This window comes from Rhodamnia argentea, chromosome 3, assembly GCF_020921035.1.
Source record: "Rhodamnia argentea isolate NSW1041297 chromosome 3, ASM2092103v1, whole genome shotgun sequence".
NCBI classification, from domain to species: domain Eukaryota; kingdom Viridiplantae; phylum Streptophyta; class Magnoliopsida; order Myrtales; family Myrtaceae; genus Rhodamnia; species Rhodamnia argentea.
This window is the reverse complement of record NC_063152.1, coordinates 31,273,276-31,301,057: the sequence shown is the minus strand read 5'-3', so window position 1 is coordinate 31,301,057 and position 27,782 is coordinate 31,273,276. Positions and strand designations below refer to the sequence as shown.

General features: G+C 38.3%; 4 protein-coding genes across 7 annotated transcripts; 1 reads left to right on the top strand and 3 right to left on the bottom strand.

Moving 5' to 3' along the window:
- Nucleotides 1-636: 636 nt before the first annotated feature.
- LOC115746521 (general transcription and DNA repair factor IIH subunit TFB5) lies at nt 637-23,294 on the bottom strand. Its single transcript, XM_030682320.2, has 5 exons — nt 23,069-23,294; nt 22,179-22,240; nt 21,599-21,852; nt 10,373-10,380; nt 637-658 (listed from the first exon to the last, which is right to left on the bottom strand). The coding sequence occupies exons 2-3, from the start codon at nt 22,211-22,213 to the stop codon at nt 21,675-21,677; spliced, it is 213 nt and encodes a 70-aa protein (XP_030538180.1). The 5' UTR covers nt 22,214-22,240; nt 23,069-23,294; the 3' UTR covers nt 637-658; nt 10,373-10,380; nt 21,599-21,674.
- On the top strand, nt 10,748-14,855 carry LOC115746513 (AT-hook motif nuclear-localized protein 1-like). 4 transcript variants are annotated; one of them, XM_030682311.2, is made up of 6 exons: nt 10,748-11,009; nt 11,170-11,588; nt 12,666-12,748; nt 13,369-13,500; nt 13,809-13,970; nt 14,283-14,855. In XM_030682311.2, exons 2-6 carry the CDS (start codon nt 11,198-11,200, stop codon nt 14,472-14,474), a joined length of 960 nt encoding a protein of 319 aa, XP_030538171.1. In that variant the 5' UTR covers nt 10,748-11,009; nt 11,170-11,197; the 3' UTR covers nt 14,475-14,855. The 4 variants fall into 4 exon arrangements, with proteins under 4 accessions (XP_030538171.1, XP_030538172.1, XP_030538169.1 ...); XM_030682312.2 differs by having other exon boundaries at nt 10,748-11,014; XM_030682309.2 differs by having other exon boundaries at nt 10,749-11,588.
- Nucleotides 16,730-20,516, bottom strand: LOC115746515 (ATP-dependent Clp protease proteolytic subunit-related protein 2, chloroplastic). Its single transcript, XM_030682314.2, has 9 exons — nt 20,366-20,516; nt 20,204-20,247; nt 20,042-20,111; nt 19,144-19,264; nt 18,716-18,853; nt 18,489-18,605; nt 17,696-17,764; nt 17,517-17,612; nt 16,730-17,089 (listed from the first exon to the last, which is right to left on the bottom strand). Exons 1-9 carry the CDS (start codon nt 20,413-20,415, stop codon nt 16,952-16,954), a joined length of 843 nt encoding a protein of 280 aa, XP_030538174.1. The 5' UTR covers nt 20,416-20,516; the 3' UTR covers nt 16,730-16,951.
- Nucleotides 23,295-24,446: 1,152 nt separating the features above from the next.
- Nucleotides 24,447-26,961, bottom strand: LOC115746519 (protein cornichon homolog 4). The gene is made up of 4 exons (XM_030682317.2): nt 26,753-26,961; nt 25,744-25,925; nt 24,967-25,089; nt 24,447-24,858 (listed from the first exon to the last, which is right to left on the bottom strand). Exons 1-4 carry the CDS (start codon nt 26,822-26,824, stop codon nt 24,822-24,824), a joined length of 414 nt encoding a protein of 137 aa, XP_030538177.1. The 5' UTR covers nt 26,825-26,961; the 3' UTR covers nt 24,447-24,821.
- Between the last annotated feature and the right edge of the window lie 821 nt (nt 26,962-27,782).

The window sequence follows — 27,782 nt, the reverse complement described above, 5'->3', positions numbered from 1 at the left end:
TGACTCCTCCAATAATTTAGTCAAAATTATAAGTACATAAGTACGCACTAATTTCCGACACCCAAAGAAAAAAAAAAAGTGCACGCTAACGCCTTGTGCGGTGTCGTATTTGCAGCCTTAACGTGATTGGGAAATTTCCTAATTTTCTAACCGGTGAGAAGGGAGGAAGGAAACAACCCGCAAAGCTCCAATTTCGCCCAAGTGGGATTAGGATGCATGTGGCAACACTGAACGAATTATAAAAACGCCCAGATTTGAATCCAAGATGGTCCCCCCAAATTGGAATAATTTAGTGCAAATTGGCTGGCCCCACCAGTCCAGATATTTTCGCAAAGAAGCAAGAAGAGGGAGGAGGGGAAATAACTTAATTAAATTCGGTTCGCTTCTCGTCGTTGATTAAAGTGGATCCGACAAAGCAAGGCGGCTCCATTTCGAGTGTCGTTCGTTAGCAGAATCTAATTTTGTGCCCTCGTGTCCTTAATTTTGTTCGCTTTCGAGCTCAGGCCGAGCTCGCGTGGCCTTCCTGTTGTGGGTCGCGAATGATCAGCTAAGCATCTTTAGCGAAGATCACTGAATGTTATTAAAAAATTATTCACATCAATGCCGGTCGCGCCACATCAGTGATTTTCAGTTAATGGATTGGTATAAATGCAAAAAGGTTTATGACTATATTGATCCAATTACAATAGATTTGAAATTTTTTTTGGTAATCTTTCTCGATGCAGACAATGAAGCAACAAAGATCCTAATGATTTCGTGTCTAAGTATACTTAGTTTTCTAAAACTTCATATAATGAAACAGAGTTATGGAAACTTGGCCAAAGCAGGAATCTATCCGAAAACATACAGAGAATTTGCTCTCTCGGCCACCTATTAACAAGTCGTGCGTGAGAAACCGAAGCACAAATGTTCCACGAGACTTTGGTTTTACATTGGAATAATCTCCACTTCCACCCTTTGTTACCTTCACTCGAGGCCATCTTGTTTTGATAGAATCTTTACCAATTTGTTCCCACCCGTACAAATTACGGCCGCAAAACATTCTTCGGTTTTCTTCGATATTTGAGGTTCTCGACCATGTGCACAGCCGGTGAATATACGAGCCGATCGTGCTCGAAAAGGTTCCTACCGTCGATTGGGCCGTCGAATATTCGAGAAACTCTTTCATTTTCATCCGATATCGAAGCATACGTATTACGCACGACACCAATCTTTATGTCTAAATTTCCAAAAGTTGTTCTTGATTTAAGGAATACCCTAGAGAGAATACGTCCGTCATGTATCTGAGAAATTTCATGAAAAGCTCAAAGGTTATAAAGCAGAAAGAGCTCCAGAAAGCCTGCATGTGGGAATGGGCTTGTTGGGCCGGGCTCACTGTAGATTTCAAATTTCAGTTTCATCCGCTCTCCATGTGAGGTCCTCTATATCTTTTTATTATTATTATTTATTTTTTTATGTAAATATACTTTAGATTATAGTTTGGCTTTTTTGGTACAAAATGAGCCACTTCAAATAGGGTCATTGCTTCGGCCCAAAATATGATTAATCTAGCATGGGCTAAATGAGCCCCCGATTGTTTTGATAGATCTATCGGATCATATCTTCATGTACCAAATCCAAACATTTGGACATCGTTGCATACGATGTCTTTTTTATGACAATGGGATGACCATTAAGAACGACTTCTCTTTAGAGTTAGGTCACTTAATGGATCCACTCACTTCTATTATGTTCATATTAATTCCTATTGTTTGAATTTTGGTTCTTTTTTACAATGACAATTATATGTCTGGTGATTAAGGATATTTGAGATTTTTTGCTCATAGGAGTTTTTTTTCAATGCTTCCTGCATCGACCAAACAGAAATTGTTCGGAAAAATTACGACGGAAGTCGATACCGATTCCAAAATCGAATTTGAGGAAACACATGGCGCGTGTCCGCAATAACTTGCTCATCTTTTAGGATTCAATGCTTCAAACCTTGTTTGAAGTCGAGCTTTGGGAGCTACGCAAAGAAGTGTCGAGACGATGTCAACGAAATTAAAGTTAATTTCAAGAGATCATGTTCATTAGCGACGTCGTCTTTACGATAAGTTAAGTATAAGAAATGTTGTGATTGCTTGGCTTCTACTTTCGTCATCGTCGTTGTGCATATATAACAAATAAAAGAAAACTATATATTTTTTTAGTTTAATTAGGGTTAGTGATAAAAAAAAAAGATTAAAAACTAGTTAATTATTACTTAGTACTAATCCTACCATCCTAGGGTCAGTGGTCCTTGACTTTAAAGAAAGAGAGAATTCCTTGATATACGGTCGCCAGATTGTCCAAATTGACCTGCCCCGTTATTATTAACAAAAACTTCTTTCTAACCTTTTAGCAAAAAAAAAACAAAAACAAAAAAACAAAAGAAACAAAACATTTTTTTTTTTTAAACTTGTCATCTTTTTGGGAAGGCCATGTGCTCTTTGACTGCAATAATCCAGCTCCATAGGGCATGCTCCAAAAGCCTTTTTGACCGGCATGCCTACTGATCTTGACTCCCAGGGAGGAGAAATTCAAAATCTAATTAATTTCTTGAGATACATGCGCTAAAAGTTTTAAGAAGTTATCACGAAAGTACAAATAAATCTTAAAACTTTCAAAAAGTGCAATCAAATAACAAAGTTTATCAAATTGATGCAATTGAGTTATTCCGTTAACTCCGTCCAATTCGGCTAACAGAAAATACTGACGTGACATTTTTTATTATTACTTTCACTCTTCTACGCGGCGCTAACGTGGCTAAAATAATAAATATGAGTTCAAAACAATATCATTTTGATTAAGCGTGAGCATGATTCCAGGGTAGAACATGAAACATGAAATTGGACTAGTGGAGAACTTGTCCGGTTCCAGGTTCTAAAGTGTGGAGAGTAGGTTTCAAATTCCAAAAATTTGGAAACCTGTTCTGACGAGTAGATTTCAGGTTCTAGATAAGCGGAATCTGGAACATGTAATGCAACTTATAACAAGTTTTTATATTTTTCTTGGTATATCTCTTCACACGATCCTGCGGTATTCCACGGATATGGAGGGTAGATTTCAGGTTCTAAAAATTTGGGAACCTATTTCGACAAGTAGGCTCCAGATTCTAGGTAGGCGGAACTTGGAACATCTAATGCAACATGTAACAAGTTTTTGTATTTTTCTTTGTATATCTCTTCACGCGATCCCGCAATATTTCATAGCGTTCGGTAGTGTTGTAATTTGAAACCACTTATCTAAACTTCCATTTTCGGCGATATTTATGACTGAGATTTTTACTTCATTAATGTTTCATGTTTATTTTTGTGTATAAATTAAAAGTTATGGTCAGTGGATTATAGTAGTAAATGATGGTCATTAAAGATGATGATTCATTGCAATCGTTCAATGAAGAATATAGATGGAACTTGTATACACCTTGGAGCCCGTGATAGGGTAGGTTTTAGGTTCTAATGTATGCAGAGTAGGTTCTAGATTCAAAAAATGAGGAACTTGTTCTGACGAGTGGGTTCCAGATTTCGGGTGAAACACGTAAGGAATTTAGAACTAAACATGGCCACGGGCCGGTTTGGGCTCGGAACCGGCCCGTGGAAGAACCGGAATCACCCCATTGACCAGGACCGGCGGTTCCGAACCAGAATCGGCCCGGTTCCAAACCGGCAAAAAAAAAAAAATTAGGGAAAGAGCAACGACTCTTTCCCTCCCCCTCCCCCCCAGGCCTCACCCCGAAACCGGAATCGGAATCGAAACCGGAACCGACGGTTCATGGCTCGTGGCCATGTCTACTTAGAACCGCTTACCCCTGGTTTTGATCTAAATCCTCAAAAAAGAAAAAGAAGAAGCGAAACCAATGAAGGCTCTATAGGCCATCGCCCAAATTGGGTTGAGGGTCGCCACTAGCTAAGGTAGGGCGGCGACCCCTAGCCTGATTTGGGCCAACGCCCGTGACCCTCAACTTCATCTAGATGAGGGCCGCAACCCTCACCTGCAGTCGACCAAGGGCGTTGGCCGCTGGCTGGGGCCCTCGTGACCCCAGCCATCGATGGTGAGGGCGATGACGACAAGGGTCCGAAGGGCCCTAGCTGGTTTTGCTTCTTTTTTTTATAAATAAATAATTTAACGTATATACATTAAAAATAAATTTTGGACTAAAATGACGTCATTTTGGATTTCTCTTTTTTGTTTTAGCCACATAAGCACCACATATGAGAGATAAAGTAATAAAAAACATCACGTCAACATTTTTCGTTAGCTTAATTGAACATAGATAACGGAAAGACTTGATTGCACCAATTTGATAAGTTTTAAGACTTGATTTGCACATTTTGAAAGTTGTAGAACTCAATTGCGCTTTCATTACAAGTTTTGGGACTTCCACTGATCATATCCCTAATTTATTTTACTATTAGTCAAAAGGAAATATAGACCCTATTCATATAATTAGTCGACTAAATTATTAATACGAATTTAGTTTTCCAAAATCTTGAATTTGAGTTACAAGTCACGAAGCGCTTAGCTAGGGCTGATTGGATTTATGCTTTCGATTCGGGGAATCATAGTGACGCCGGTCGTATACCTGATTTTGTTCTACAGACATTAGAAATCCGTAACCTGTTCATCTATATAAGCGCATGCATGGTTGTGAAATTTCAATCCATACGGGGAGAGTTTGTCTAAAGATGCGAACCATCAGCTTAGAAAAGAGATTTAAGTTCGATTGTGAAAAGCGAGATGTTTATGGAATTACTCGCTATTTAAAATGATTTGTCATGGAAGCACGCCTAAACATTAAAATATTATGGAAGGGCTTATTATTGTTATTAACATAATAATGACAATTAATTTAATCACTCGCTCACTTTCATCATGAAAACACATATGATGGCATGGATGTGCAATAAAAGCCACTATAAAGCCCTACTCGTCTTTAGGGTCAAGTGGCGATTTAATTAACTTATGAATAATCCAATGTTTTACAACATCACGAGCCCGCCATTGATTCGTCCGCTGCGTTCCCTTTTGGATTGAGTAGAATGCAATTTAAGACAGGTTAGATTATACATGCTTTTACCAAAATTATTTAAAGTTGTGCAAGCTAATGCACATCGACCTTATCACCATAGTTTTTTTTATTAGTAGGTTGATTAATTTAGATTGTTCCTGTCTGGACATATTTTTCTTTCAAATGTTCTTGTTTTTTAGCAGCCCCTGTTTACGCAAGATGCCCTCAGTCTTTGTGCAAATAAAAAAACATTTATTTATTGCAGAAATGTTTTTTTTTGCTTGGTCAATTGCTTGCTGTCCGGCATTCAACTCTCTTCGACTCGCTATTTTATTGATGCTCTCGAAGCGGGCGAAGTACATCATCTAAAAGTGCTGAAAGTTGTATACGACGCTTATTTTAGTATAAAATTTTTTCACTAAATCACTTAAGTGCCAAAAGTTTCCGCCGAATCACTTAATTGCCATTTTTTTATAAAACGGTCACTTAAGTGTCAACTCCGATATCTTGAGCCAGAAATCCGACGTGACATCTTTTTATTAATATTTGAAGTTGACATGGCTTGTCGGAGGTCACTCAACAATAAAAAAAGATAAAAGTTCCAAAAAATATTAAAAATAAAAAAACTAATTAGATTAAAATAATAATAAAATTTAAAATTAAGCTAAAATTAAGCTTAAAAAATAAAGAAACAGCAGGCGGTGAGGGCTTGGATCCGTTTTTTTAATATAATTTTTTTGGCGTTTTACCAAATTTAATTTAATTTTTTAAATTTTTTTAGCTTGTTTTTACTTTTAGAAATCCACTTGCACTGTAATTTTTTTTCTTAAAAATCGACATGTCATATTAAAAAATTACTTATAAATGCCACATATTTATTTTGGTTGGAATTTCTTGTCAGAGGCACTTAGATCCGATGGAAACTTTTGACACTAAAAGTGAGCGCCGTACAAAACTTGTGATGCTTCTAGTGTACTTCTCTCCTCTCAATGCTAGAAATCACTCTTTTTTTTTTTTTTTTTTGAAATTGTTATTACACAAGTTAGGGTTTTACCGATGTGTTATTAAAGAAATGAATTGGCTAAAGAAAGTGAGAAAGTATAAAGTGTTGATTCCATTTGTGAAGTTTACTGAGTGACTCTTTTCTTCATCTCTAATTAGAAATTTTGTCTTCTCGTGCTTTATTTTATTTGTTATCCAATCCTTTTTAAAGATTAAGCTAAGGCTCAAGGTCATTTATTTTATTCATTCGTATGTTTCTTTTGGAATATCGAGATAGAAGACATAGACGACAAATTTTGAATGATAAAATGATAAATTTAAAGCTCGTGAGCTTGTTCCACGTCTTTTTTCTAACAAAAATTGAGTATCAACTTAAGTGGACTTTTTTAAAATATTATTTTCATCACCATTCTCAATTAAGTGAATCATTTTTGTAAATTCACGATACACCTAAAATAAGTGAATTTTAAAAGCAAATAAAATACACGATTTACAAATATTTAGTTGATCCATCTGCTTTCAAAATAGTAGAAAGTGGAAACCGATGCATCGAAAATAGAATATGGGGTATACTCAAACGAGTAAAAACTAACAAAGCATAAATTATTAAATTCATCTCTAAACACCGGAATAAGACCCAACAAAATTAGCTCCACTATTAAAAATAATAATTTGGCAATCGTTTTAACAATTTTCAAATTTCTAGGAGATTTATCAAATCAAAAATTAATTGTATGCATTGATTGTAAATCGACAAAAGAAGTTTTACAAAAAGGATATTTTGAATATTGCATCAAAAAAAATTTTTTTTTACACCATGGCAAGCCATTCTATCGGTTTTTGACTTTGACATCGAATTCAGGAATGATTCTTCAAACTCGTTACCATATCTTTTTACACGCGAATTCTTGCGTGGAATATAATCACCATGCCTCCCAAACCTTGAAAAAATGACAAAAGGAAACGCCATAACCACATCATCAGAAAAAACCTCTGCTCCTTCCAACAAATAAAAATTCCAAACATTTGCCATATTACCTATTAAAACATGGAAACCAACTTTTGATGAAGCAACACTATGTGTCTACGCATTTGCGTAGTTAATGAAAATATTTTTCATTCATTTATTTTTATAAGAAATATAAACTATCATTTTTTGAAAAATATTTTTCAAATAACTCATTTTTCATTAAACAAACGGATCCGAACAACCCATCATCCCACCTGGACAATCATTAACCCAATTAGCTCCCTAGTTACCTGAAGAAACACTCGTGCTTCTCCTTCACTCCTTACAAAAACCAAAGCATGAGTCATCATCTTAATCAATATAATTAAGCTCTAATCCAACACCACTTGTCATTTCTATCAACCAACTAAAACGATGGTCCACTGAGGTGATTATTAGGCCATAGGCAGCCCATCGAAAATCAAAATTTTGTACAAAAAAATGTTTATCAAAATATCTCGAATTTTTGCCCAAAACATTTTCCCTGAAAATTGGTTTCAGAAATCCCATATAACTTATAAAAACCTCTTGTCCATTAGGAGCAATTTTTTTTATTGAAACTAAATCAATGGTGCTCAAACATTTTGCTTCGCAAGATAGACCTGGTATCATAGCCAAGAGGGATTTGTTAATCACTTCAATAAACTTGATTTAACACCTATTACGCCAGGATATTTTATCGACTAGTGGTCTCGGTAGTAAATCCCCATGGGATGGTAGTGAGACTGTTGTCAGCTAGAGTGGTAAACCTAAGTAGTGAACAAACATCGGTGTCAATAAGAGTTCGTTAAAGTGATCAACATATTCTTCCAGTTCGATATCATTTATGTCTTCAGATCAATGACCTATTCATAGAGAAGAAAAAATTAAAGATTTCAACAAATCAATTGAAAACTGAAAAAAATACGGAAAAATGTGTACCTTTCAAAACTTAGCTAAAGCAAACAACCATCATCATACATATACCAATGTCTCAGACCATGCCCAAATCCCAACTACAAAAAATTCTCATTGATAGCGCCCTCATTCTACTTTCTGCTAATTAAAGAAGTTGAACAAGATGGAAGATGAATGTTATGAGCAACTACAACTCAGTGAGTATGACAAATCTCTTCTAAGTAGATCAAGTATCCACTGTGCACATTCATAAAATAATATCAAAGCTCACTTATACCAAATCCAGCATATAATACACATACAAGATAAAAATGAGTTACATCACTTTAACACAACCATATGCATATCTGAAATATTCCTTAAATGACAATAATATCATAATAAGTATCAATCGTCAAATTTATTGATCAATCTCTACCAAATCATATGTCAATGATCTATTCCATTGACTAGTCTATGCTCAATATTCAACCACGGTCACAATATAACGCTTAGTGATAAGGCGATCAAGATTCCCCCCGGCAAGATCTCCATCTATTATCAATGGTGGCTCGGCCCTGAAGGACATCCTGAAACCAGAATGTATATAAAGAAACCCTATACCGAGTTTTCAGCGATAACGAATAACAAACCATCATCCTCCAATGATCCACAAAATCAATATAGAATCCATATTATAAATAAGAATACATATCACAAAACAAAACATATTCCTTTTTCTCATCTCAGCTCACCAGTCAAAATACCTTTCGTAAAGTAGTTTTCAAATCATTTTAGAATTTAAAACTAAATAGTAAAGCAATACATAAAACTTTTCACAACACCTTTCGTAAAACGCTTCTCAAATCATTCACAAAAAATAAAAAAAAGTAATAAATGATCGATCCAAATTTCTATGCAACAAAAGTAATTCATTCGGACACTTATCCTATTTCGGTATGACTAGTGGACTACACATATTTTCTTTTTCTTTTTTTGTTAATTTATGGACAATGATGTTGAATTGGGTGTGTTTTCGGTTGACTGACTAATAAGTTGATAATGAGCAGTTGAGCACATCGTGGAAAAAGTGTCCTTGCAGTCTTCTTTCTTCTTTTTTTTTCCGTAAAAGGGGGTAATTTTTTTTTCATTTTGCATCTTCCCTTGTTCCATTTTTCTTCAATCTAATAAGACAAACAAAAAGACCCTTCAATATTTTATTTCCGATTTTCGAAAGAAAATAGTTAATCTATATTTCAAGATGCCCTTTTCTATTTTGATGTCCTTATAGTGAATGTCCAACCTACTTGAAAGAGATTGACACTATTCATCGAGTTGCAGATGTTCATACCATTCATCTCACATCTTGTTCAAATCTATCGATTAGCGGCAAGTAGAATGAGAGCGCTATCTATGGAAATTTTTTGGTAGCTGAGTTTTGGGTATAGGCTGAGATGCCCTTCTCGATGAGTGAAAAAAATCCTGCCAAAAAAAAGAGAAAAAGAAGGATTCTTTTTTGTTATTTGTCGTGTATATATATTTCTTTTATAAACATATAAATTTGGATTCAAAAGATGAGTGTAAAACAGCTGGAGCACGTGCTTTGCCTAACATTTGGTATACACCAAGTAGTAGTAATTATTCATTAGAATTATTATTGTGTCTTTTATATTAAAAAAAGTAAGTAATTCATTACACTTTTTTTTTTATGGTCAGAATTCATTACACTTTTGGTAGGTAATATCAAGGTGGTAATTCGAGCACATGGACTCGCCTCCACCCATGGTCCCCACTCCCCCACTCCCACATTTCTATAATTATTATATTTTGTAAATCAGTCATCAATTTACATGATTATGAGCATTATTAAGAAAAGAATGAGGATTTATCTTTCGAAATGACATTTGATAAATTAAGCACAAGATATTTTTTTTTTCCTGTTAGATCATTAAATTTTGTTTTCATTTCGATCAACTTATTTCGCAAACCCAGCAACTACCGAAAATTTGTCCAAAAAATATATTTCACAAATTCGAAACTTAATTAACTATATCTCTCAAACCTAATAAGGGGTGAATAATATGAATGTTAAATGAATTTAGGAACATAGACTTTTTTTTTTCTTGGAAAAAACCATGGATTTGTAATTATTTTGTATCTTGATTGCTGGCTAAGCGAGGATGGAATTGTTCAAACCAAGTCAAAAGTTCCATCGAAATAAATGAATTCTTTAATTAAGAAATTTTTTAGAGATGGACTTAAATGAGATTAATTACATGTTTTTGAAAACTCGAGTGTTGGGAAATGAAATCAGAATCTATTTAAAGCTTCAAAAGTAAAAAAAAAAAAAAAAATTGGAATGGGATTTTCTTAACTTTTCTCTAATCAATCTGTTTTCGGTCATTATTTTCATTTGAGGAGAATCTTGGCCATCACTACTTTTCTTTTCTTAGGAGTACAGACAAATGCTTCATGCCTTGGCAACCAAAGTCTTAATTCATTCTTTAAATAGGGGAGTTATTAATTAATCCAATATTTTCTCCACCCATTTTCCAAGAAAAAATAATTCAAAAAATGGGAAAAAAATACTCTACCCTCTGCGATAATTAATTAATTTATTACATCTCAACGGGAGTTTCAACCAGAACACGGATATCAATATCTCCGAATTAAATATGAAAAAAAATCAACCTTAAAATAATGATTTCGAGTGATGCTTATCGCATATATTGTTTTCTTTTTGTGCCAGTCTCTGTTTCTTAATATAATATCGGTCGGACAATCTTAGGAAAGTTAGGAACCAAATTAGCTGAACAACAACTTTATAAAAAAAAATCGAAATTTTCTTATTATCTCCTTATACTCCATCTCTGTCCGAAAAATCAACCTTCCACTTTTTTAGATAAATATATTTATAGCTTTTCTTTACTGGAAAAATTAGGATCACCAACTTTTTAGTTTTAAGCTCTCCGTTTGAGCTTAATTCTACTTCCTGTAATCAAGAAACTGCAGTGAATCTCACTGTAAAAAAAAAAAGAGAAATTTTTTTTCAAAAATCCGTTCTTGAAGTTGTCCCTGCGGTTCTACTTCTGTGTAAGGTTCTCAATTTGTTCTTTGTTTTTTTTTTTTTCACGTTTCAAGCTTCAGTAGCATGGTTTAGTTTCTGGGTTTCTGTCAAGTTTGAATTTTTCACTGGAAAGCTGTTCTGGGTGTTCTAATTTTGAGCTAAAAGTTGAATGCTTTTGGTGTCTAGAGCACAGGAATTTGTGGGGTTTTTAACCATGGAGGGAAGAGAAGGTGTGAGTAGTAGTGGAGGTGTTACAGTGGTGGGATCAGATGCTCCGTCAGAGTACCACGTGGCTCCAAGGCCGGAGAACCCGGCCCAGACTCCTGGATCGGCGGCTCAGCCGGCGCCGGCTCCTCCTCCGCCGCAACCGGTGGGCGGCGAGCTTGCAGTTGCTGTGGCGGGAACGGGGATGCCAATGAAGAAGAAGAGAGGACGGCCGAGGAAGTACGGGCCGGACGGGTCGGTGACGATGGCGCTGTCCCCGAAGCCGATATCTTCGTCGGCGCCGCCGCCAGTGATCGACTTCTCCTCGGCGGGCCCTAAGCGAGGCCGAGGGCGGTCGACCGGGTCGGTCCCCAAGCCGAGCTTTGAAGTGGAGAATTTAGGTAAATGAAAGAAGTCTCGGCTTTCTTGCAATCATTAAGTTTATTGTACTAAAGTTAACATTTTTTGGAAGCTCTCTGGTGTTTAGGTTGAGTTTACGAGTGTTTCTCGTGATCTATGTGGTTTTGACGTGGGAAATGAGTTGGATTTGTTTACTCTTGAGAAAAAATCGAGAGATTTGTGTGGGAATATTGCAGTTCTGGTGATGCTTTGATGGGCGATAGATGTGGGACCTGTGAGTTTAGATGCTTCTATTGCAGAGATCAGATCTTCTGATGCTTGTGGATATTTTCTGAGAGGGACTAAGAGGAAGTGTTTGTAGTTGACTGATGGAATCTTCTAGCAAAGCCTGTCATTGGGTACCTCAAAACTTATCATCTGTTGCTTGAAAAGCTCAGAAAATGGACATATGGGGCTTTGTGAGGGCTGTCAGAGCTAAACAAAGTTGGTTCTTGAATGTGTTAAATCTAACTTTGGGAGATTCTGCTTGTACCACTCTTTTACGGTCGCCTTGTTTCTTCAAGAGGGCTAACTTACAAGTTTGCCAATTGTTTGACATGCACTGGTAGGATCAGCGCCCATACTGGGTCTTTTCTTGACCACATAGTAATAGCTGATGAAGAATCACTGGCTAAGGCGATGTATTGCATGGCAACAATATCATTGTTTGAAGTTTGGTGATACTGTTCTCATGTTGGCTTCTTGACATGCTTTGCTGGCTCGAGAAAAAGATAAACCTTTCTTGAAGCAATTTAAATTTTTGCTGTGGTTAGGTAAATTGGATGCATCTCAATGGCAAGTAATATCAAGGAAAAAACAAAAAATCCTGAACTGCTTAGAAATTTCCGTTGTGTCTTCCTTTCTATTTATAGTGATTCAGTATAGACATCGAGCATATTGGACGAGCAACTTGACAGATGATTTATAGACTGTCCATCAGTTCCTGTGTTATACGGTCTTAAACTTCTGATTCTCGTTTCTTTTCTCACATCATACGAATTTTGCTGTGTTAATCAGGTTGTAATGAACTTGTTTACCGTGTAAATGAGGTAGTTCCAGAGTTATTAACCATGTATTAGATTGTTTCTTTACAGGTGATTGGGTTGCATGCTCTGTTGGTGCGAATTTCACTCCTCATATCATCAATGTTAATACAGGCGAGGTATATTTACTCAAAATTGGCATTTATCTACTGTTATCTGCAATCATGCTTAGCTAATTTTCTCATGACATGCATGGACCAGCGTGACAACCGCTACTTTGAATTTGAAAGGATATGAGCCCTCCAGAAGCTCAGGAATATTCTTCACAACCCCTTCCGATCACCAGAAGTAATTAAAAAAAAAAAAAAAAGGAAGATGGAAAGAAGTGCGGAAGTGCATTTGTTTGTCCCTATTCCAGTATAAGTTTTTGCAGTAGTTGTACTTGATGATGTTCCTCTAACCTTGGCTTCCTTATTGCTTGATTTTTCGTACAAATATCATCTGCGCTCTGTTTAGCAATTCGACACTTTAATCTACTCAGCCAACTCTCCCAATTGATAAAGGAGAATTACTATCTCACATTGCAGATAAAAAAAAAATCTCTCTTTATTTTATTTTCTGACCCAAATTTAATGGGGCATGCCATCATAGTCTGAGAAAGTAACGCTGGCTACTTATTGAACTGGAGTAACTAGATCGAGTTCATCCTAATATGTTCCTACATTTCTCGTAGTTTTTTTTTTTTTGGTCAGATACATTTCTTGTAGTTGATGGGTGATTTACCTATTCCTTGTTTCAGGATGTCACTATGAAGATAATATCATTTTCTCAGCAAGGACCTCGAGCTATATGCATTCTCTCTGCCAATGGTGTGATCTCGAGCGTTACACTTCGTCAGCCTGATTCTTCCGGGGGTACATTGACATATGAGGTGATGCATCTTATAGAAACATGCATACGCATCTTTGTGTATGCAGAATCTTTTTGAATATATGTTCTCTTCCTCTTCCTCTTTTATTTTTTGGTCACGGAATATTTTTTAATAACATTATATAAAAGAAGAAGAACCAAATAAATTCATGGTTAGCAAATGGCTGCACATAATTGTGATTTCAAAGTCCCATGTTTAGCAAATGGTTGCCACATAATTGTGATTTCAAAGTCCCTTGTAGAATATGTCCTTTTTACCCCTTCATCGACTGATAGTATTCCTATGTGTTGTGGATTTTCTCATTGCAGGGTCGTTTCGAGATTTTGTCCTTAACCGGGTCATTCATGCCCAGCGACACTGGAGGAACAAGAAGTAGATCGGGCGGGATGAGTGTGTCTTTAGCAAGTCCAGATGGACGTGTCGTTGGGGGAGGAGTTGCTGGTCTCCTAGTAGCTGCAAGTCCTGTTCAGGTATGATCTTTTCGATAGTTTCTTTTGTCATGCTTCCTTTTCTGCAACAACAAATTTGGGTTTGATTGATTTTCAGTACCTGCAACTGAAAGTTAGCTTTCACATTTTCTCAAATAGAAAGATTTACTGTCATCTTTGGGTTTCTAATAGCCATCTCTAGAGCCTAACTTTTTAGAAGAATCTCTAATCCGAGTACACTGAATCTTGATCTAAGGATGTCCACGTTATATGTGATGCCTCACGTACTCCTGATTATTTTAAAAGCACGAACCCCCTGAATTCACTATTTTTGGCCTCTGTACGTACCGATAGGTTGTGGTAGGCAGCTTCCTCGCGGGAAACCAGCACGAGCAAAAGCCGAAGAAGCAGAAGCATGATGTTATTTCCACAGTCCCATTACCGACGTCATCCATTCCAATATCGGCTGCTGAGAACTGGTCTGCATTGCAGCCGGATTCGAGAAATAACAAGCAAACTGACATTAATGTGTCATCTTTGCCTTGAGAGAGGTAGTACTGGTAGCAGTAGTGGTAGTAGTAGTAGTGCTAAATGATATCTACTGATCATATCATGATTTTTAACTGACCCACCACATCGATTTGGCTCTCTGCTTGTAAGTCTTGCGACTCCCGCAGTTTGTCTCTGTCTGTAAACTTCATCTAGAGAGAGTAATCTTCGGCCAGGGCCTCCTTGTTCTTCCTTCTTTTTTCCTCCCCCGGCTCTTGTATCGGTGTTTGTGTTCAGATTGTAGTTGTCTGGTTCAGCTAGGATGCTGCTTCTGCTGGCGTGTTCGATTTGCGTAGGATGTTTAATGAAAACTATGGGAATTACTTCGGAATTTTAGCCGACTTTCTTTGAAATTTGATGGTTGCTCTTGATATTAGAAGAATCTTGTGTCGATTATGCTCGTGTGCTTTTGTGATTTGTTTTCGTAGTCGACACATCCCTTTACAAATGCTAGAACTTTTACAAGGCACATCTTCCTAGCTCGTATCTTGTCACACGTGTGAAATCTACGCAACTATGTAGCAGATTCCAGAGGGACGTCAAACTTTTTTCAGCAACGTTAGAGGGATAATTTCTGTTAGGGTTAATAACGCAAAAATCTCAAATTGATACACACGTGATAAATTTATCTCAAATTAATTTTTTGACTATCAAATACCCAAAATCAGTACACGTATAATGAATTTATCCTTCGTTAGTTTTCGTTAAATTTTGCTGTCAAATTATTGAGTTAGATGACACGTGCTAGTTGACAGATATATCAATTTGGGTTTTTCACCCTTCGTTTGTCACAAGTGTACTGGTTTGGAATTTTTTGTAGTATTAACCCAATTAAACGAAAGCTAATGAAGAGTAAATTTGTCACATGTTATGATAGCAATAGCATAAACACGGATGGAGCTGTGTGAAAGTTTACGCCACATAGCATGCTCCGGCTCATGTCTATGAAGAAGCCGAGTTTTCATCGTATCGATAGAGATCGGACAAGACAACACGACACGGATAGCCAAGTCTCGGTTGAAAACATAAAATATAGCGTTGATACCATGGAAAACATACGAATTCCATGGAAATGGACGTGCTGTCTGAAATTTGATGCTGCCTAGCATGCTCCGGCTCTTGCAAATTTCATCATATTGATAGAGATCGGACAGGACGACACGAGATGAGACGGCACGTACAGCCAAGTCTCGGTCGAAAACGTAAATTTAACTCTGGTGATTATTAGGTCAAAGGGAAAAGGAGCATGGAGAAAGGGAAGCTGAAAGAAACTGGTTTTTTTATGGAATCATTCCATTGGATATTAGTATCTCGTCATTGTCACCATCCTAAGCCAGCTTTGGTTGCTTATCCCTTATTCATCGGCATCTTATGTCCATAAGATTACGTTACTTCAAAGAATAATCTAACAAGAAAAGTAAGTCATGTTCAAAATAATTGCTAAAATTAGAGAAGAAAGTTATGATCATCCAAGGGACCTAAATTTTCCGACCAAAACATCTGATTAGATTACCTTCCACTCCAAACAAATACCAACACCGGAAAAAATGCTTCTGATTTTGATTAGATCAGCTTTTACTCAATCCCAACCAAAAGGAGCGTTCAGAAAAGAGTCACCCTCCTGTTGAAGCAAAAACCAAACTCCCCAAACTCTTTGTGCAGGGCATGAAGCCTGTCCTGCCAAAGATATTCGTCATCCTGGCCGTCCCTGTCTCTGCTATTCTTCTCCTGGACCGACGAATGCTATCGTCATCAAGCAGCCACAGCAGTTTCGAAGATCCCGACTTGTCGTCGAGCCCTCTCTTGGTGTTTTCAATCCTATACACCATCGTCCTTACCGTCCTCCTCGGAAGCCATAAAACTAACTGTCGCGTAGCTGACCTCTCCCACCCTTCTTCTGATGAAGTTGCAGAAAAAGAAGACAGAGAAAATAGAGACGAGGGAGGTAATGACGTCAAAGAGTATAGTGGTTCTGGTAGATCGGATGGTTACGATGGAGATGATGATATGAGCGGAAGTGACGATGAGATAAGTTGGGAAGATGGAGATTGTACCAACAGTATAGAGAAACGAATCGAAGAATTCATCACCATGGTTGATGAAAGGTGGTGTGTGGAGAGGTTCAAGGAGAACAACCACAGCGAGGGTGTAACGTAAAAGCTAAATGTATGAAATCCTTCTCTTGGCCACTCTAGCTGCAGGGTATTGCATCGGTCATGAGTTCTAAGTAAGTACCGTGCATCTTTGCAGCAGCTACTTGAAGTATATTCATTCTCTTTTAAACTTTTCTATTCAGCAGAAGATTATATTAGGATGTCACTGACTATAAAGCATTCCACAAGCGCAAGAACCTTTACACAATGTTATTCGCAGCTAAATAGCCCTTTCTCAACCAAATGATGACCTCAAAAAGGAAAATAGTCGCAAAAAGTGAAAAGACTTCTAGCAGCCAACAGAGGAGGGAATAAATTACACTAACCAAGACCTGCTCCATTATCTTTACGCGGTGCATCAGCTTTGATACGAGGTGGCCGGACAATCTTATCAATAAGGCCATATTCAAGTGCTTCTTGAGCATTGAAGCGTTTCATTCTACTCAAGTCTTTGTTGACCTGCACATTTTTTGAAAAAGGACTTATGAATATCTAAACACTCAGAAAAAGAGCATTTCTTTTCTGGGAGTGAAGAAGTTTGCCCTTTTTAAGGAGCCAAGACATCAAGATATATGTTCCTCTCTCTCTCTCTCTCTCTCTCTCTCTGTTTTTTCAAACTAAGTATATTCAAAAGCTTCCAGGAGTAAAGCAGATTGCCTTTACAATCAAAAGATATGGACAAAAACGTAAAGGATTCATATAAAAGCCTGCCTTTTTTTTCTTCTTTAGGTGGCTGAGCATATTCAAAAGCTTACAAGCAGCTACTGCAAACTAGACTTACACAGATCATTTTATACTACATTATTAATTGTGTAAATTTGTCAATTCTTTTCTTCTATTTTATTTTCAACAAAACTAAAATTGGAATTCAGTTTAGGGAACACACCTTTTCAATAGGCTGGCCTGTTTTCTTAGCCAACTCACTGAAAAGATAATCCCTGATTCTGAGAAGCTCATTTGCTTCATTACGAATGTCATCAGCCTGCAAAGACATATTAGCACACTTATGATTGCCATGCAAAAATTCCTCAGAAAGTTTAACCGCATGCTAGCATGAAGCTATACCTGTCCACGAGCAGCACCAGCAGGCGACTGTAACGCAATTCTTGAAAGTGGCATTGCAAAGCGATTACCCTATTAACGGGAGCACAATATAATAGTGAATACGCCAAAGAGAACTTCTGGTACCAGGCATCTAATTTCCTTATGCAGTCAATTACCAAAACAAAGAAAATAAACCATAACAAGGTCCAAGCATCAGGTATTACATATGAACCAATATATATCCCGAAAGCCATCTCCACCAGGTTCTAAAGGATACTCAAATACTGTGCAGATGAGTTCTATGGTTACCTTAAACATAACCCCAAGAGGGTCCACATCGTGCTAGATGGGGTCAACTTCACGTGGTCCTTTATCTTTTTTTTGAATTCAGTTCTTCTGACAAGAGCTAATGGAACATTAACAGTACAGAAATTGAACTACCTCTTAACAATTACATGCAGCTCACATGAAATAGCCAACATGCTTCCACTAATTAACTTCTCCTACTTCAATCCATGCACTTTTCCACATCAACCTGTTACATACGCAGAGCAAACTTAACCAACTGCTAGCATTTGGTGCTCGTATTGTACTGTTTTGGGATAGGTTTATGAGCCCATTTGATGGGGAAGTGGACTTCCTTACTCTAAGCTTTTCAATAGTGGATGTCGATTTAAGAGTGTTTACACATGTTGTGTAAACTGCCTTCACCATGCTATCTAAAGTAGCGGCATTGGCAATATTTTTGTTCTATTCAACTAAAGGCCCATGCTAGTGTTACTGAATAATGGTCCGGGTGGAGATATGATGAAACCTTTTCACCAGCTGCCAAGAGAAAACCTGCCAGATTGTAGGCGTAGCCAACACAATGGGTGCCGACAGGACTCTTCAAACTCTGCATTGTGTCGTAAATAGCCAAGCTTGGAGTAAGCTGCAAAATGAGAAACTTAAAAGCTCAAAACTGCAGTTTTCCTCCAGTTAAAATAAGATAAAGTACATAATTCCAGAGAAATAGGAAAACTGCATGCATGTAGCACTCACATCTCCGCCTGGACCATTGATGTAAAGATAAAGCCTCTTGGAATCATCAACACTGTCAAGGTATAACATTGTTGCCAATATTTGGTTGCTGAACTCCTCATCAATATGCTGTCCAATGAAGATGACACGCTCCCGGTACTGCATCCATCAGTTAAGTAAGTCCTCCATATGATGGTCCCTTTAACGAGGAAAGGGTATGCAGATGTAGATTTAATGCAGAAAGTGCAAACAAACCTTTTGGTCAACAAAGCACATTTCAAAAGACATGACCACATACCACCCAATATGTCGATGGTCTATATGACACTTGGAGACAAAGGAGAACAGTGAAACCGTGACGGATATGAATAGCACAATCAACGTGGGTGAGCATGTTATAGGGTAACTCAAACTAGCGGTCCAACTCAGATATTAGTAAGATGACTTACTAGGGCATTCCACAAATCCACCCACTGCCAAGTTCCTTCACCAGGAACTCTATACGGTACTCTTGGTGTCCCTATCGGCATCATTCTTACTCTACCTTGTGCTGGCCTAGGATTGCTAGTCCTGCATGCACAAAACATAGCAGACACAAAATGCATATTACGCAATAAACCAAGCAAGCACAAAATTCTTGAAACTACACAGCAGTCAGTTAACGTACAGAAAAGTAGCCGCTCTCTTTTCATTTTAAGGAATACTGGCAATTTGTTCAATAAATAACCCAATCAGTGTCTTTGAGCAGATAATAGGATGAACAAGAAGGTATACCAACAAACAAACCATAATAACTTGAGAGTAGAAGTCTCAGCGAGAAACCCGGACTCTTATACTTTCACTCCAATTCAAGAAAAAAGGATGTCCATAAAATCTAAGAGATTCAATTATACATAACACGAACAATGCCGGTGACAGATAACAAACCTATGTAGTCTGTGAAATTTGGTTCCTGAACTGAAATCGGCAAGTAGAGAGTATCATGAAGTTAGATACCCCCATAAATTTTACAGGGCAAGGCATGAAATATTTCGCCACGGCAAAGAGAAAATTGACCTGATAAATAGCAGTTTAGCAGCATCCTCTACTCTACTGCTCTCTTCTTGCAAAAGAACATTATTTTATCTTACTCAACAAATTGAAGAGACAAGCTTTAAACTTTCGACCAAACTACTATGTCGCCATTAAACATCATGGATAAGCTTCAAACCAATACATTTCCATGAGAATGCCTCCCAGACCAATAAAGGACCATAACAATTCCCACAGAACCACCAAAAAAAAAAAAGGAAGAAGATAAAAAGATAACCCTCATCAATTAAATTAAAAACAAAAAACAAAATTTACCCGCACTGGAGGCTCTTATGAACTTTCCCATAGAACTGCGCGGACACGTTAGGTTTCACAGTCGCAAGACCTGCACAAGAACCCAAAACACAACCACGAATCAACACGAGAAACACCCATTTTCTGAACAAGCTGAGTCGACGATAAGAGCGAGAGACAGACTTGAAGATTGAAGCTTTAGCCCCGAATAGAGTCTGGTAGTGCAACTGCAAAAATTTGCAATCCGTTATCACATCAGTTTCCCCAGCCAAAATTAACTGAGAAATAAATTGAGAAATTCAGCTGAGGCAGGTTCTAGGGAGCGAAAGCAAGCGCTCGAATGACCTGAGAGAGGGTTGGTGGAGCCCCGGCTGGGTGTGTAGAGAGACCGCCATTAATGGCACGGAAGAGAGAGAGGGAGAGAGTGATGCTGCTTCTGGGTCAAGAAGACGAAGCAGAGGAAACGATGAGAGAGAATAAGCCGTGGAAAGATGTTGGGCACTGTTCTTCTCCTCTTCTTCTTCTTCTTCTTCTCTTTTCTGAGAAAAATTCAGTTTTTATTCCTCTTTTGCTTTTACAATTTATTTTGTTTGTCCGGATAGTTTTTATTTTTATTTTTATTTTTTTACTTTTTACTTTTCTTATTGCAAATAGACGCATTTTTTATTTTCCTTTCTTGGGTAATATCTAAAATTTTCACAATATATAAATTCTTATACGTGTATTTTTATATAGCTTTTTCAAAATTTATCGAATTTAGATATTACTTTAGTTTTTGACGAGAAAGTGATTTTTTACTTAAGCCTAAAATCAAATGTGCACATTTTCATGACTCGCGTCAGTTTGCCTAAAAGGCTAAATTCCTTGTTTTCACTGCAATTTTTAAGCATGGATTATGTAGGCAGCGGCGCCGGCGAAGCACATGATTTTCAATTAGTCTGAGAATAAAAGAAATTAGTTCGTGTCAGTCTCTGCTACGAACTGCTAAACTTGGGGTGGCAAGTTGGGCTTAAGATGAAGACTTCGGAGAACAGAGACTCTTGGACATGAAGAGTATGCCTAGGATCACAAATAAGGGAAACACACAAGCTCACTCAAATCTTCTCAAATATGTACATGGTCGAAGGGAGACTCAATCATGATCATGCGAAAGCAAATAAGAATCTGGGAATGAAGGTATTGAATGGTGGCACTTGTGTGGAACAGGTAAGTGGCAAATCCTTTTCCTCCCCTCGAAAGCGAAAGAAAGTATGTCGATAACAAAATGGGCCGGTGAGCCACTGTATCGGCAGATGGGGGAAATCGCTTGTCCAGCATCGCTTAAGCTGGGAGTGTACACCATTAGATCAGAGTTCCATAACATCATCTGTCATATGGGTGTGAGGAGTAGATCGTGCTTATCGAATCGGAATGAAGCTCTTGGTGTACGGAATAGCGGAATTGGTTTTGCCAATACCAAAGAAACTCTCATTACCTAAAGTCAGAATCCAAGCATTTGCGGCAATATTTTTTTTTTTTTTGCCAGATCCAAACAGAAACTCGACATGAGCATCTACATTCAGACAAGAAAGCTCTTGTTTACACGAAAAGTACTCCCGAAACTTCCCTCATTGTAATTAACTGGCCGAGAAATGTATCAAATGGGAAGAGGTTGTCAAGTCGGCTTCTCATAGGAGTTTTGTTCCCTGAACTCTGCAATGGCATTCCTTATCATGTCGGCCACGTGGGGCTGCACAAACAAGTGAGTGTTGTCCAGGACGTGTATGATGAACTTCTGCGATGCCGGCAGAGAAGCATTCATGTTGATGATGAACTGCGCCATTGGTATGTCGCTGAACGAAGATGCATGCTATCATTTTTTTTATGACATAAGTATCATCAAAAGAAAAGAATGATGTGCATCATAAATAACAACACAACCAATGTTTCAAAATAAACCTCCAGGGATCCCCACAAGAATTTGTAAAAAGAAAAGGAAAGATAACTGTATCTCAAAACCAAACACAATAATCTCTCGAGGGACAGATTGCAGCATTATAGATGCTGAAATTTGACCTAATAAAACCTGTGATTAAGCACAACAAGAAGGCAGAAAGATGCGCAATGGATTCAAGCATTTAAAAGCAATCCTCCAAGCAGAAGAAAACAAAGGGATTACCATGAAATGAAAAGTCCCTTTGTGGCATTAACCATTATATATCAGCCAACTTGAGCATCAAACTGTAAACAGAAAACCAAATGATAGTGAGATGAGAGTAGAGGAATACAACCAGGTACCATTTATAGACAAAACTAAAACTAAAAGGCTTCTATTCTAAATTGTACACACTATTTGGGAGATTCAAATCCAACTTGCTCCCATCTCAACTGATTGAATAGCAAATGGTGGCTACGTAGCTTTAAATGACAGACGCATTACCACTGAGTCCCAAAAACACTCGATGCAGAAAATAGGTTGCTACGTCCCATGGTGGGTGCACTTATGGCTCTCCTGGACTTGAAGAGGATAAAAATGTCCACCTTTATTTCCTTACAAAAAAAAAACAATGTCCACCTTTATCTATTAATGGCAGACCCAAAATTGGATGTTTACGTCACATATAATTAGCAAAGATTATAATGGAAAAAGCTCGAAAGGATTAGCCAGTCCGAAGACAATAAGTTCTTTGAAGCATTTGATCAAACACACAGTGCGCAGGAACATGCCAAGAAAAAACAAAGGAATCGCATTGGAGTCAACCAGCCACCAAAGCCAATATCTCGATCATAGACACAAAAAAGCAGTTTCTACTAAGGATCCACCCAGAAATACTGATTCTGAAATAAGTATGAATACCACAAAAAAACAAAAAAACCCTTCTTTTTAGCTTCATCTGATCAATACAAAGCAGTGAAATCCGGTTTCATTGTCAATGAGTTCAAAAATCTAGTCCAGAACACACAGCAATCTTCATTTCTCAACACAACTTCAGAGATTGAAGAGATATCACCCATCAATGCACATATCTTATCAGCTGGAAAAAAGTAACGAAAGTAAATGATTTAAACCGGGAATTCGCTGCGTATCTCCGACGATAGTAAACCCTTTTCTCCCAGTCGCTAGTAAACCCTGCAGCAATTGATAAAAGAGCATGAACTTCGCCATCCACTCCACACGCTATACACAAGGTCCAAGTCCAGATTTTGTTACCGACCCAAGATACTTAAAGACTTCAAAAGGCATTCCGACACTCTTCTAAACGTCTGCCGCGGATTCTCGGCGACAACAGCCGCACGATGGGATCAAACGGGAATGGATAAGATCACCTTGATAAATCTCGTGGAAAAAGACCAATAAAGATTGAGTAAATTTAAGGGGATGGAACCAACCTTCTGCGGAATTTTCTGAAGGTGGAAGGACGTCGACGCTTGAACCAGACTCTTTCTTTCGCCGATGGTCTCTTCTTTGCGGAAAAACAAGGAAGCTCTCGAAGTTTTTTATTCTAAAATGTCAACGAGTGGCATTTTTACATTTTTCCTTTGAATGAATTTTAAAAATAATGATTTTCTGCTTTTAATGTTTTTTTTTCCTCCTCTCTCTAACTCTCCTCTCACTTTTTCACTTGAACTCTTTACGGAGCGCCGGAGTCAAACGTCTCACTTTATTACTCTATCTCTTTACAGAGCGCTAGAGTCAAATCCCGCAACATCATCACTCCTCAATCCCTTTATCATTAGGACTGTATGCCTATTGGCTCTCACATTTTTACTCTGTCTTGTCACAGAGCATCGGGGTCTAACCCCTCACTTTTTGATCCGTCTTTTCACAAAGTGCTAAAGTAAAATCCTGCACCAATGATATTAGTGTCCCCGCCCCTCAATTCTTTTACCAATATAGCCATATGCCTATTGGCTCTCACTTTTTTGCTCTATCTCTTTACAGAGCGCCGAAGTCAAACCTCTCGCTTTTTTGCCCTATCTCTTTACAGAGCGTTGGAATCAAATCCCGCACTTATGATATTAATATCCCCACTCCTCAATCCCTTTATCAGTAAAACCGTATGTCTATTGGCTTTGCTTTTAGTATTTATATAGAAGTTAAGTAACGAGCAAAAATGAAATTCTGATCCCAATAAACTGAGATATTGAAAAATGATTGATATGTATTCAAATTAACCATTTCATCATTGAGTGATACGAATGAATTTATAGATCATGATAGCCCCGCGGGTTGATTCTTTAGATTATACGATTGAGAAATTATCATAGGGCCAGTAAGCAGTAAAACCACGGAGTTGTGGATGAGTTCATGTCTCCGACGTTGCCGGTTCATCGCAATTAGATGTTTTCCCAATTCGCATCTGGAAGCAATCGCATCCAAACTTGCCCAACTAGAGAGTCGAGTACACTCGTGAATTGTTACCCGTACTTGCAGCGCACGGGTTGATTATGAGAACTCAGGTCCTTGTTCCCCATGGAATCCGTACGCTCAGAACTAACAACAATGAAAGCTCGTTGCAGAATAAATAATGCACAAATGCTTAGTCTAACGAAGTGACAGCCCTTTCCATGCGTAGCTCCTGCTCAAGCTTGGAGCATCACGGAGACAAAGATGGAACAGGTAACAGAACATTCCTTAGCACAGAGCAGCACAGCCAAACAGAGATGGAGGAGGACTTGATAGTGACTATAAAGGCGCAACTTGCCCCCTACCCAATCAACCGAGATAACAAAAGCAAAGCATAGAAACCAGAACTCCCTGTAACCCGAAGATTCTCGGAAGATCACGTGAATATATGAGAATCCCATATTGATAATATCCTCATTCTTCATGATCGTCAAGGGCACTATAGATCAACCTGGGAGGAACATTCGTGCTTTAGTATCAGGCCACAGCTTGAAGATTTCAAAGGAATAAAAAAGCATGAATAGTTTCATAAGCAAGCAGCCTTCCACTTTCAGCATACCAAAATAAGGACAGGAAGAGCAGCAATACTAGATAGCCCAGCTTAAAAAGCCTTTTCTTCTTTTCCCACTTGAGCATGTTGTATATCTCAGTAACATCTACCAAATGCTGTTTCCGCGTGTACCTAACAACAGTCACAGATCAGAGTCGGTCATCGACAGAATTATTAGATGCAGCTATCTTCACTGGCAAGGTAAACGGATAATCAACAAGCAGCTCAGACAAAAGATGTTTTTATTTCTTAATTTACACACGAGTCTGCATCTAATGTTCTAGTTGATAACCAAGTTGCCTCGTGATAATTTAAAGCTCTCATGTAGTATTCGCCATTGACTAAAGCCAAACGTAGTAAATAGAATAGGTTCACCTATCTAAATAATAACTATCCTTCAGATAAGTCAGAGGTAGGACATGTCTGTTTAAGTATTGATGTAAAAAGGGGCTCGCATTTTCAACAACAGTCAAAGAGCATCATCATGCTGAGAATAATCAACTTTCAGCTGCAGGGCAAGAGTCACGGGGATGATAAACTAGGGCCCAGCGAATTAGTGCAAGCCATCAACTCAAGAATCTGTTTGGTCATTAAACGTGTTACAAACATCCAAACAATTACAAAGCTCTGGCTAGTATACATGATTGAAAATACTGTCCTCATCGGACGTCACAACAGGCAGTCAGCATTTCTTCAGAGAGAATCATCCAAATAACAGAAAGTACTGCAAGTTTGGCTACAAATATAAAATATAACGCCACAAAAGGAGGAATAAACTGAACTCACAATGTCACATTGTAATATAGGTATGGAACACACAACAGGGCCATAACCCAATGTCCTGTCAAGAGATAAAACAACAACAAGACTCCCTGTCCAATGAACTCTGGTAAGGTCACTGCATTAATCCGCGATGCAGAATCATAAGGGTTTATGTAATCGAACTCCAGATCTGCCAAGCACATGAGCTGCAAGTAATCACGAGAGTTAGACCTTATCACTTGTAAACATAAAGAGTCGAATGAAGAATACATAAAAACAGAATTCATAGTAAGAGCAGCAAAAGGCCACGGTTCGCAGTTTGTAGATAATTACAACCCCCTAAGTGGTTAAGCACTCGAAAAGGAAGCGCAGAAGCTGTTGCTCTAGGAACCATACTGAACCAATTGAACTGCATAGTCAAAGGGCTCCATAAAGAAAACCAAAGGACCTATGCTTGCCCCATGACACAGACTGAAATGCGTCGTTCTTAGATCACAGCACTTCTCATGGAGGATCCCATTTCAAGTGAGGATTAACAGCTCCGGAAAAACAATGCTTCGGGAATCAAAAGCTTCCATAATGAAGTAGGAAATAAAAAAAACAGCTTTTGGCAATCATGCAGAAGGAAAAATGATGTTGCCCAAAAGGGATTCAGACGCGATATGTAGCACAAAGTCATCTGCTTCTAATCTACCATCGATTACCAGTCTAATCTCAACGTTCGATACCGTCTCCAATAAGCTAAACCAGCGGAGAACCAATTCCTTCAGCACCCTTTCAACGGAGGCAAATGGCAAAGCTTCAACCCCGAGATGCTTCGTACCAAATTAAACTCTATCTCTATTCGGTTCAGCTCAACGACGAGGGAAAAGCACAGAGAGGGCAATCGATAAGGCGCTCAGAGGTCAATCGCGACTTTGAATTGACAACATGCTACGATTCGACTTCCATCCAGATTAAGAAAGGCGGACAACTCCGACGGACAAGATAGTTGGGAGCTAGGGTTTTGGTAGGGGGGTTGTGGATGCCTGACCTGGTAAATAACGACGACTACGAGGGCTACGACGGCGAAGAAGGAAACCAGCCACCCGTAGAGATCCTCCATGATCCTGCTCGTTCAAGCTACCCCCTGACCTCGCCTTCCTCTCGAGTTCAATTCAAATTTTCAGAGCCGCAGAGAGAGAGAGAGAGCGAGAGCGAGCGAGCTCCCCAAGTTGACTTTTTGACTTTTTGAGGTGCAGAAGAGAGAGGGGACATCGGGATCGGGGGATCGAATCCAAGGGCTTGTCTTCGAAAGGAGAAGGAAATGGCGTTGTGCTATAATCCAATTAAAGAAATAAAAGGGGGAAGAGAAAGGAAATGAAATGAAATGAATTTTTATATTTCTCTTTTTTAATTCTTCCTTTTTTTTGGTGGAATTTTTTTTTTTCGATTCTCCGAGAAAATAACAAAAAACATATCTAAATTTTTGCAGTAACACAAAAGAAAAACATATCTCCGCTTTTTAGAACCCTACAAATTTGTTACTTCAATTCCGCATAATTGTTTATTTATTTTACAATACTGTTATTCAATTCCTAGAAAAAAAAATGCATCTATTGCTTTCTTCGCATTCACCCCGTACCAAAACTCGAGTTTACCGCAGCAAGGCCGGAGGGGGGGGGGTGGCGGCGAGGCGGTCCCAAGTGGGGTTGCAGCGACGGGCTCGCCCCGATAAACATTTGGTGCTCCGTTGGCACGTCAAGACCGAACCAATCCACCAACGGGGTGAAATAGGTCCCAGCCCTTCCAAATCATGTCTGAAAGTTCTTTCGTCCTAAAGAGAAAGAACGTGGGGGAGCTCGAAGTCAAAATTTTCAGAATTGAAAAGAAAGATATTTCATAAAAAGAAAAATCCGTGCCGTTTTACTAGTCTATATTAATAAAGTTTAAAAAAAAATTAGGGGTATTCTTGGCTTCCAGAAGAGAGAACCGGCCAACTTCTTGGAGCCCTCGACCTCGTAAAGTGTCTCGTTTGTCTCTCGGGGTAATTCACCCGATTCGCGATTCCGAAAGTATCGGAT